This window comes from Ochotona curzoniae, unplaced genomic scaffold (assembly GCF_017591425.1).
Source record: "Ochotona curzoniae isolate NIBS_2020 unplaced genomic scaffold, NIBS_Ocur_1.0 contig_2723, whole genome shotgun sequence".
NCBI classification, from domain to species: Eukaryota; Metazoa; Chordata; class Mammalia; order Lagomorpha; family Ochotonidae; genus Ochotona; species Ochotona curzoniae.
The window spans coordinates 540,898-552,454 of NW_024465573.1; the positions used below are offsets into that span (position 1 = coordinate 540,898).

The 11,557-nt window shown below is 53.2% G+C and overlaps 1 protein-coding gene across 4 annotated transcripts in view; it reads right to left on the reverse strand.

Annotated features, from left to right (window-relative positions):
- Positions 1 to 8,453, reverse strand: part of PKNOX2 (PBX/knotted 1 homeobox 2) — a 72,584-nt gene extending 64,131 nt beyond the window's left edge. For 3 of the 4 annotated variants that reach the window (XM_040977159.1, XM_040977158.1, XM_040977157.1), the window contains exon 1: positions 8,345 to 8,431. In XM_040977159.1, coding sequence (XP_040833093.1) covers positions 8,345 to 8,431 — 87 coding nt within the window. Of the gene's footprint in view, positions 1 to 8,344 lie in introns of all 4 variants that reach the window. The other variant, XM_040977156.1, reaches the window with a different exon arrangement.
- Between the last annotated feature and the right edge of the window lie 3,104 nt (positions 8,454 to 11,557).

An 11,557-nucleotide genomic window follows, 5' to 3' on the forward strand; every position in this document is an offset into this window, starting at 1 on the left:
CCCAATTGCAGAAGCCTCAGCACCTGCAGCTCCCATGCACATGCACAGGCATACCTCTCACAGGACCCCTTCCCTCCAACGCTGGACAATCAAAGCCTGTGCTTTCTCTGAAGGACAATCTTGAGCTCTCCACCTGACCTGAGCAGTGTGTGTTGACCAGCCCAGGGCAAGGCCCTCAGCAGCTGCCCAGACCTGGTCCACAAGGGGCTGCCGAGCCTTCTGCCTGGCTGGGCACGCTTTCAGGAGCTGGCACTCTCTCCAGTGCTGGGGCAAGCCAGAACGAGCTCAATTTGCTGGCAAGCAGGAAACAGTCCAAAGACCTGGGAGGAGGTCAGGGCCTGAAGTCCTTTGGTAAATATCAGGTTTGGCCTTGAACAGGTGGGAGGCAGCAGTGGGTATGGCCAATGCCTAGGGAGGGGCACAGCCCCTAGGGTACACCAGGCTTGGGTTACTCCCCGCCCCCGAGCCTGGTCTATTGGATGGCACCCCTCCTCTTTCTCTGGGGTCTTGGCCAGAGTCTGTCATGCCAAGCTGCCTGAACATGCCCAACGTTCACACCTTCGTGTTTTTGCTCCCATAGCTGCCTCTGCAGGAAGCATCCTTATTTCCCCACCCCACTGGCAGCAGCCCCAACTCTCCCAAGAAGCCTTTTCTGATTCTCCATGCCCCACCACCCAGGGGGTAGACGGACCCGACCTCTGGTTCAGCCGTACAGGTGCCCAAGCTCCACACCTGCAGTGTTTTGGGTCCTTGATTTGGGTCCCTCATTTCCATGAGCAGAGGGCTCCTCAGTTCTCATGCCTGGCTCATGGGAGATTCCTAGTATGTTTGCTGAAAGACTGGATGTCAGGACAAATGAGGGAAAGAGTGAGTGACATGATGAAAGACTCCTCAAGATATCTCCCTACTCCGTCAACTCAGGGAAAGAAAAAGATTTGCAGGCAAGCTGGGCTGCCCCAGGCAGGTAGAAGAAAATGCTGGAACATAGGCCTAATCCCCACCATTCTGTTTGCAGGACCCACCAGGTGGATCAGAGCACAGAAGACTTACTCAGTGGTTAACAAGGGTGTGTGTGTGTGTGTATTAGTTAATTAATCTAAAACTGGTTATAGGCAGTAGTTTATAAAATATAGCTCACAATATTTTCATTGTTGCTCATAATACCCATTATACTGCAGTGTAGTGGATAAAATCCCTGCTTTGGGCATTTATGGGCACCAATTTGAGACCTAGCTGCTCCACTTCCAATCCAGCTCCGTGCTAACATGCCTGGGAAAGCAGCAGAAGATGGCCCAAGTATTTGGGTGCCTGCACCACTTAGAAGACCTAGATGAAGCTTCTGGCTTCTGGCTCACCCCTGGCTGTCCCAGCCATTTTGGGAATGAAGCAGAGGATGGAGGATACCCCTCCCCCGATTCTCCTTCTTCCTTTGTAACTCCCTTTCAAATAAATAAACACATCTTTAAAATGTTCACTCGTGTCCACTATACTTCCTGGGTGTTACTGATACAGGAAGTGATACAAGAGGGAGGTGATGGCCATGGAGTGGAGAGTTTTACTTTCCAACGTAGTACAGTTTCTCAGAATCTGACTGCTCCCTGCCCTTCCAGTCCATCTTTGGAGGGCCCTTGTCTTTGGACAGACTCTCAAGCCAGTGATTACCAACAGACCCCTGAGAAATGCTACCAGAATCTCAGCATGTGTATGCCTGTAAGTACGTGTGTGTGAGGGGGTGTTTCTCACTGGAAAAGCATTTGATGTGCTTACTGTGGCCCTAATAAGAAGTAATGGAAGTCCCAACCAATCTGGGCTGCTGGGCTGCTGGAGGCATGCAGAGCATGGCATGTAAAACCGAGTCCGGACTGTGGGTGAGCAGAATGGAAAACATGCCTCCAGTCTTCACAGCACGATCTCCACCGCCTTGTCGGGAAGGGAGGGTGGATCTTTCCTTCTCACACATGCAGAAACTCAGGTCTAATGACAGCTCAGAGCTTCACTAGGGAGCCACTCTGTTAACCTAACACTTGCACCTTGGCATCTGGTGTCAAGTCTGCACTCTCCACAGGAAGTGCCCTGCATTCAGTGCATAGATGCGCGCATGATAGAAACAATACAGAGGGACTGAGTGTGATGCAGTAGGTTAAGCTGATGCTTGTGCCAACAACATCCCATCCTGTCTGCTCTGTTTTGGATCCAGCTCTCTGCTAACGTGCCTGGCAAGGCAGTGCAAGACGACCCAAGTGCTTGGGCTCCAGCTATCTATGTGGGAGACTCAGAGGATGCTTCAGGCTCCTGGCTTCAGCCTGCCTCAGGATTGGCTCCTGCAAGTAGCTGGAGAATGAGCTAGTAGATAGATCTTGCTTGTGCTCTCTGTCTCCTTCTCTGTGTCACTCTGCTCGTCAAGCCAATAAATATACTTTAAAAAAAAAAAGTTAATGCAACATTTCTTGCCTAAGTGTGTATAAGTCAGCAGGATCAAGGCCTAGGATTCCTGACTTTCTTCCTCTGCAGATTTGTAACTCCAAGCACACTCGGTGTCCTGGGCTCTCTCTCACACAGTCCCTGTCCTCTGGGCCACTGGGCCACTGTAGCTCCTCGATCGCTGGTGCTGGAAGGTGGCAGGGGGCGGGGCAAGGCTCAGAAAGTACTCTCAGTGTCACTGCTAACTTGGATCACCTGCTCCCCGATTTATTTTCGGCTTTGTATCCTGGGGCCATTAACTATTTTTGTAACTGTTTAGGGCACTAGGCCTAAACAGCTAGGCCACAAGGGAATAGACCATCAAAATATCCACATTTTTGATAAGTAGCAGAACTAAAGTAAGCCAATTCATTCAGGGAAAACTAACAAGGAAACACACTCACACACACACACACACACACACACACACACACACACACAACCCCTTCAATGTCCATACCCCTGGAATATTTCTTCCTAAAATTCCAAGTCGTGGGCCAGACCACCATCTCCTTCCTGGGGAGTCCACCACTGGACCTGGAGGTCCATCCTGCCTTCTGCACAATGAAGAAGCCAGGTCTAAGTAGTTGGAGTTCAAGGATCTGTCCAGTTTAAAGACATGGGTGGCCCACACGGGCAGGGGGGCAGGTCACGGTGCACAAAGAGAAGAAAGGCCTCCAGAAGAAACACAAAAGAAAGAGAAGAGCGTGTTTTGATGAATCAAAGCCGGGGAAGGTGGGTCTCCCATATGGTCCCTGGGACGTCGCCCCCAGGGGCACAGGCAGCAGTCAATCACAGCCACAGAAAGGACTTGGGGACTTTCAAAGCAGCTCAATGAACTCTGGCTGCGAAGTGAATGTGTTTCACAGGCAGCTGAGCAGAGGGCACCCCCTCCGCACCGCAAGGCAGGGGGCTCCAGCCCTTAAAGAGATGAGAGGAATGTAAACGAGTGTGAAAACATCTGAACCAGCTTCTGCTTGTCACAGCTGCATGGCCTGGGTGGAGGCCATTCACAGCTGGAGGTGGGGGATACCCGGCCCCTTCTGCCTTCAGTTAATGAAACCAGCATGGGGAGCCTGATGACTGATCAAAGTGCATGCAGCTTCCCGGGAATGGCAGTACCCCTGGCTGCACCTGGAATGGGACTGCTGCTGGGACAGGCAGGGGCAGGAGAAACGCAAGTTACCCCTGGGCAGAGCAGGTAAAGCCTTAACCCCAAGTCTCCAGGGTCTGTCTCCTGTGGCCTGGACCCTATTCTCTCTCTGAGGGTTGCTGGAGGCTGCAGGGGGCCTGGACAACTCAGCTTTTGCCAAAGGGCATCAAGCAAGTGTGTCTTCCATCTGCAGGGGGCATCTCATGCTGGCAGTGAGGTGTGAGTTCTGACTTTGCCCCTCTTGAGTCTACAGTAAGACTGCGTCCTCGGGGAGTTGGCAAAGCCCTTTTCTATCAGCCATGCTGTATAGGCACCTCACTACCTACCTACCCATTTGCTCCTAGTTTGCACTTCTGGCTGAGTACTCGACCTGCTGGGGCCGCGCCTGGCATGTTGGTCTAGCAGCCTTGATGTTTTCTGCTTTCCAGTTCCTGCTCATACAGCCTCACATGCTGGGGACACGGGGACAGAACAGCTAATGTCACTTTTGCTGACACAGTATGTGTCTTCTCCACAAGCAAGGGCAAAGACAGGCATGAGAGACTGAAGTGTGCATGCCTGCGTTTGAGGTACAGTGAGGTGGGGCATGTGGACAGCAGAGGAAAATGGGAGAGCTGCAACTCTGAGCGCATTGCTGGTTGACCTCTAGAAGGGAGGACTTTGCTCAGTGGAAGGAGCTGCACACAAAGTGTGCTGCCAAATGGGTGGTGGGGGTGGGGATAGGCTTGAGTGGCATTTAAAGATGAGGACAGAGAACCTCAATGAAAGATGCAAGGGACATTCCAGGAGTGGGGAAACCAGGAGTTGCTCTTGCTGGGGTTCCAAGAATGTGCAGGAAAAGGGAGCTGAGCCAAAGCAAAGCAAACACAGTTCTTGAAAATCCCATCTGTGGCAGCAGGGTGCCAGGGTGCCAGGGTGGGCAGGGGTGCTTGCGAAAGTCCACAGCACAGTCTCCAAAGAGGACGGTGATGGTACCTTTCACACAGTTCACTGGGCTGAGGGGGCACACAGCCCAGTCTCCCTGGAGGCCATGTTCTCATTCAACCCTCACTGTACACGTCCACCCTCCCTTGGTGACTTGCACTGCCTCTTCACAGCACGAAGGGAGGGTCTGGATCAAGGTCATGTGTAGTCCGGGAGACCAAGTTAGACACTCAGCAGCTCAGCTTGTCCCAGAGGCCACTGGGAGAAGGAAGCAGGCTACAGCAAGGGCTCCACTGGGGCGTTGCTTTTGCACTTTCTAAATGTACAATGTGCACAGTAAACAGACCAGTGTCCTTACAAGTAATCACGGAGTCTTCCCAGAATGGGCTCAAAGGAAGCAGAGAGACTAGAGGCGACTTTGCCATTGTACCAACAACATCTTGGGCGTTTGCCCATATAGCATGAGACCATAGCCATTAATGCTTTTCTACTAAAATGGGATGGGAAAAAAAAAAACTCTCTCCCTCATTTTTAATAACATTATTCCCCAAACTTCAAAAATGAAATTGCCAAGTTACAAACTTGCCTTGCAAAAAAATTTCTAATTTATTATAAAGAAGTTTCTGGGGCTTGGGAATTTTTTTTTTTTTAATGCAGATCCCTAATTTTCCAAAGTGAGATTCTCTTGTGCATTTGAATAGATTGTACTCAGTATTGCTAGCCCTTAGCATACCTGGAACATTATTAAAATGATCGTACAGGTCTCAGAGGAAGGGCTCTGCTTCGTGCCTCCTTTGATTCTGGAGGCTTTGTAGCAGAGAGCCTGTCCATTTGCTGTCCGTGGAAGGAACCGGATTTCTGAGCAGGTGATGTAAACAGAAGCTTGGCTGTCCAAGCCTTGAGGAAGCATATCACAGTGGCTCCAGATTCATGGGAGCAAGGAGGGAGTGGCATTGCTTCCTGTGATCCTGCTTAGGACAGGATTCCCCTGTGTGTCCGGACGGTGTCCCTGTCAGGCCCTGATTACCTGAAGACCCTGAGCATCACACAGCAGCTGGCTCTGAAGGGTAATGAGCAATATGAGGGCAATTGAGCAGAGGGTCCCTGGGGAGCTGGGGTGAGCCTGTTGAAAGCCAGGCAGGAAAAGGGGTAGGAGGCTCAGCCAAGCTCCCCAGCCTAAAGTAGTTAGATACATAGGGTGGGGACAAAGGCCCTCTCCCAAGGCAATGGGCCTCAAAGAACAGCCTTTTATTCAAAAATCAGACACTTTGTTCTGGCAGTCCCCCCACCCTGCCCCTGGCAAACTCTCTCACCTACCTGGTGCCTGCCCAAAATCTCCTTTAGTCCCCAACCAGTTCACTCCAGGGAGAACCAATGGCCATGCAGCTGTAGCCTAGAGTTTTAGCCAGGTCTACAAACATCACCCAGTCCTTGGCCTGCTCACTGCCCACACTCACTGCAATTTCCTGCCTGACACCACACTTCCTGGGCTCTGGGGCTTTCAGTAAACATGTGGCGTATCCCAGGCAAGCAGACCCTTTGCTGCAAAGGTGAATCCACTCTATTGAGGTCTTGGTGGCTACTCAGAGGGTGGAGCCATGGGCTGGCTCTGCATCTGGCTTTGGCTCTTAGGGCTTGGAGGAGAACTGGTACCTTCCTCCCTCCGTGACTAGAACAGTCAGTGGGAGAATCAGAAGAACTGAGCACTTAAGGGTTGAAGCTGGGATTTATTGATTCAAGATGTTGGATCGGCGTTCTTGGACAACTCAGGCCATTGCTATGGTGCTCCTGCTGCTCCTCACCAAAGCAAAACTTCTAGCTGCTCCACAGGCAAAGCAGGCAAGCAGTTACCGTTGGGGTGTCAGTCCAGTGTTCTCTGACCTCTGGACCCCTGAGCAGGGGGGAGTGGGCTTTAGTCCCTGCCACCTGCTAAATACAGGTTGCATCTCCACCTCTATTCCCCATGGCTGCTGCAGAGTTAGGAGAACAGCATCCAGTTACAGCAGTCACAGAGCCAAAGTTCCTTCATTTTAACACCTCAAGGGTCCTCAGCACCAACTGGGCAAATGAGGGAACAGGTCTGTTTCTGCATAAGAGGTGTGGGTTCTTATTCTCCATCCTGAGTTCAGGGCTCCCCTTCCCTTTCTCACTGCTGTCATCATTGTTTTGGGGAATCAGGAGGTCTCCACCAGTTGAGAGCTTCTTCTGAAATTCACCTCTGGAATTAGGGATAATAGGGGGAAGGGCCCTGAGCTAGCACTGGACACTGTAAACCTTTTGACTAGAAGAGCTGTGTAAGTGCCAAGGCTGGCCCTGGGGTCATGCTTGGAGACCTAGTGCTGTGGGTAGAGGGTTTGCTGTAGCTGAAGCTGGGCTGGGGAGAGCTGAGCCAGGGACTGAAGCTGCTATCAGGGAGTAAGGTTGGGGACTAAAGGATGTTTGCTCAGAGGTCAGTGAGGGCCAGTGAGTGACCAGGGTTTTTGTACTTGAGAGGAGTCAAGGGCTGTCTGCATACCAGGCACGAGGGACTCCGTGATGTCTACAATCATCCCAGGTTGTGACAAGGATTTCCAGAGCAACTACACTGGGCTGGAGGCATCAGGGCTGTGGGATCTGACAGAGGCAAAGGCTCCCTGAGATGTGCCTGCATCTTAACGGCCTTTCAGGCTGCAGAGCTCTTCCCTAAGCCCCATGAGAAGAGTTCAGTTTGAAATTCTCATGAGTGAGGGATAGCAGAAAGGGGTAGAGATGGTTGTTGGAGAAAGAGGGAGTGTGATGGCTTGGCACATGGTAGGTGTTCACTCATATGGACTAAAAGCATGAATGAATGAACAAATGAATGAATGGCCTTGCTGGGCACATTCATTCCCTGATACAGATGCTCCATAAACAATGAACAAATTCATGCTGAGAATTCAGAACAGATGTTAAGGTGAAGGTCAGGGCATGGAGCCTACTGTGGGAGCACACCACATGCCTAAAGGCCTAGAAGAATCGAGGTGAGGGAGAAGCTCCCTTGGAGGAAGCAAAGATGGCATGGGATAGACAAGAGGCCCAGGCAGCCCAACACTATCCGTAACCATAGCCGTAACCCTAGCCCTAACCCTGGCCTTAACCCTAACCCTGGCCCTAACCCTAGCCCTAACCCTAACCAAGCTAGGCCTGGCTTCCAAAAGGAGCACAGGAGAGCACAGAGTGACAAGATGCTGTTAGCAGGTGTGGTGACCTGCTTGTACGTGGGAGGTGGTTTCAGATGAACCCGAGTTGGGGCACTGTGTCCCAGCTAACACGGGGAAGCTGGGAGCCAGAGGGGAGGGGTCGGAGGCACATTGTGAGGAAGAATCCTGGTTTATTTTAAGCTAGAAGCCAAGCAGGGTCCTAAAGAGAACAAACATTCTCCCTACAGGCAGAGGGGTACCATACAAAAGAGCACAAATGTCTAATCAACAGGGCAGTTAGGCACCAAGGAGACTCTGAGTGGGACATTTCTCAGTCACAGGCCAACTTTACAGATACTTTGTGCCTGCATCTGCCAGGTACATGATTTGCCTGTAAGGGTTCAGTTGGACTGACACCGAAGTCCAGGTCCCGTGGAGGCAGGGTCAGGGCCACTACTCTAGTTTATCATCCTAGAGCTGGTCACAGACTCACCCAAGTCTTGTCAAATGGAATGAGCTCCTTCAGGGAGCAGCTACCAGGTCGCATGCCCCTGTCCTGCCATCACTGAACTATCCTGGCCACCAGCCCACCCAGCTGGAAAGCCCAAGACCATCATACTCCCTTCTCCAGTGTCTCTGGCACACTCACCTGTGGGCTGTCCTGGTAGGGTGGGGGCGGGACATTCTGCGTGGCCATCATTGTCAGAGCTGGGGCTGGGGAGGCATGTTGCATCATGGGATTGATTCACATGGAGGACCTGCAGCAAGAGAGAGGGGGAGGGGGCAGGTGGAGTATATCATTAATCCCACCAAGCAGGCAGCCCCTGGAGACCCACCAGCTCCACAGGCTTCTGGGCTGAACCACCTGCACAAAACTGGATTCAGCAAGGGCTGGATGCCCTTCAGGGGAACAGATGAGAGCCATGGAGAGGCCTGGAGAGGCCTGGCTGGGCAGAGCTGGCCATGCTATTTTGACTTGAAAGAAACAATATTCAAATCATATGTAAAACAACCTATACCCCCCTCAGGGATGTTTTGGTCAACATCAGCTCTGGCCTGGTGCATGGGGAGAGGGAGGGCCACAGGGCAGGGTGCTGCAGTTCCATGTGGATGCCCCTCCTTCCCAGCCTATCGTGAGAGGGCCGTGAGCCATGTCCTGTCCCCCTCTCTGTCCCTGCAGGCAGGTGCTCTGGTGCACACAGGATCATCCCACTCCAGAGTGCTCACCCCAACCCCTAGTGGAGGCAAAAGACACGGGGCGTTTGCCCCTGAGTGACTGCCCCTAAGTCTTGGGTGAAGGAAGGAGGCAAGGAGCACCAGCCACATCCCGGGACCATCAGGTGCGTGTTCATGTCATGCACAACACCAGGGACCTCTCATGAGCCTGGAGCTGAAGCAAAGTCACAGGCACGTGGGGCCCAAAGAGAGGGCAGAGCCAAAGAGTCCACCCATCTCTTACAGACGGAGACAGAAGCCCCAGAGGTGTGCAAGGTACTCGAGCGTGTGTATGTGTGAGTTTGTGTACATGTGTGAGTGCATTTGTGTACCTGTGTGTGTGTATTTGTGTGTGCGTGCAAGCACACATTTGGGTGTTTAGTGGAATAAGGATTCCCAGTTCTGGGCCTGTACCACTGAACCACACCCCCCCACTCACCATCACACTATATAAGCTGCCCCAGGGGGCCTCAAGTTTTCCTGTAGAGCTGGAATGTGGACACACAGTGGCCCAGACCAGCCAAGGAAGCCAGCTACCCAGAGAGCTGCTAAGAGCAGATGCCCTGGAGAGCATAGGCTTCTTGCCTGGCCCAGGGCTGCCCAGGTGGGACAGAGCTTCCTGAAACCCCGTGTGGGTGCCAGTGCTGTCCCTGTGGGTGGCGCTGAGGAGCTGCAAGTCTCAGGGCTCATGGCACACAGCCCTGCCTCCCTTGTCTCAGAGGATGCGCAGTCTCAGCATCTTACAGATCGACCCTCCCCCTCCCTCTGTCAAGTTCCCCGACAGGAATTCTGGGGCAACTTGAGGGTGTCCTGGAGTTACCGTCCCACAAGAGGGTAGACCTCTAGGGCCCAGTGGGTGTGTCTTGATCCTTTGGTTCCTCTTTGGGAAGAAGATGAAAGGTCTGTTCGGCCCTGACCTGAGTCTGCACAGTCCCAGGTGTGCTCTGGCCTCAAGTGCACACGCAGGCACTGAGAATTCACGGTCTGTTCGATGGGTGTTTGTTGAGAATCAACTCTGTTGGGGCTGCTGTGCTGGCACAGTGAGCTGTGTCCTCCCCTGTTCAAGCCCTGGCTGCTCCCCTTCTGATCCAGCTTCCTGATGATACATCCTGGGAAGGCAGTGGAGGATAGCCCAGGTGCTACAGCCCCTGCTATGCACATGGGAGACTCAGAGGGAGCTCCTGGCTCAGCCCTGGCTGCCGCAGCCATTTCAGGAGTGGACCAGCAGACGGAAGACCTCATTCTCTCTATCTCTCCGTTCTATCACTTCACTTTCCTTCCTTTCTTTTTTTTTTAATTATTTAGTTTTTATTGGAAAGTCAGATACACATAGAGGAGGAGAGACAGAGAGGAAGATCTTCTGTCCACTGATTCACTCCCCAAGTGGCCACAACAGCCGGAGCAGAGACAATCCAAAGCCAGGAGCCTGGAGCCAGGGACTTCCTCCAGGTCTCCCAGGCAGGTGCAGGGTCCCAAGGCTTTGGGCCGTCCTTGACTGCTTTCCCAGGTCACAGGCAGGGAGCTGGATGGGAAGTGGGGCTGCTGGGATTTGAACCTATATGGTGCCCATATGGCATCCTGGTGTGTGAGGGGAGGACTTTAGCTGCTAGGCTACCCTGCCAGGTCCCCTCACTTCACTTTTCAAATAAATCTTTTTGTGAGCTCTGTAGATAACTGTGCTAAGGTTGTAGAGATGGGGTAATGAGACTAGGCTTCCCCTCCCTGGAGTGTGGTTAGGCTAGGGGGGAGTTGACCCCACAACAAAGAAGAGGGCCGTGGAAGTAGCACCAGTGACAGCTTGGGGAGCGAAGGCAGTTCCCGTTTGCTTTGCGTCCTGCCATGGCCTGTTCAGAGGCTGAACCCCCAGCTCATGCCCCTACCTGTTACACCAGGCACTGGTTTCCTTCTGTGCTGGGCTCTGACAGGGTCACAGGGGAGCTTCCCCCTCGTCGGAGATACTAAATGGATGTGAAAGCGCTTCCCTTTGGCCCGGAGGAACACAGGAGATAAGGATGTGTAGGAAGCGCTCTGGGCGCTGCAGGTCTGGGTGGGGACTAGGTAACCCTCAGGCACCCACCACAGCTCACCTGCCTGAAAGCCGCGGCCCGCCCGAGCGCTGCAGTACCAGCAGCCTCCAGAAGAGGGAGCCCGGGGACAGAGTCAGGCAGAGTCCCTCCTAGGGCCGGCTGGCTTCCCCTAACCTAAGGCTGGGATTTTTTTGGTAATCTCATTCTTTGGGTGACAAGGTCGCAGCGAAGGCCACGCAACCCTGGCCGGCATTAGGGCTGAACTGTCCCAGGTCAGTGGGGACAGCTAAGTGTCGTCTGTGCCTGGAGATAGGAGGCCTGAGAGGTTTCTCAGTCCTGAGCCTGCCCTACCAGCCCCAGTAGGGGACCCAGATGGCCAGGGCCCCTCCTCCTCTGCAGGGTCACCAGAGGCCACTGCCCCATGACCCTTTAGGGGCATCCTGTGCAGGGGAACAGCAGGTCTTTTCATCAGCGGCTTAGTTCCCTTCCCTGCTTGCACAGAAGCTCCTTGGGGAGTTCAGCCACACACAGCCTGGGTCATGGCTGGCCCATGCTGCCTGCACAGCCTTCCTGTGCCTGCCTGATCTGAGGCCAGGCCCAGCAGGAGCCCTACCCTTGTG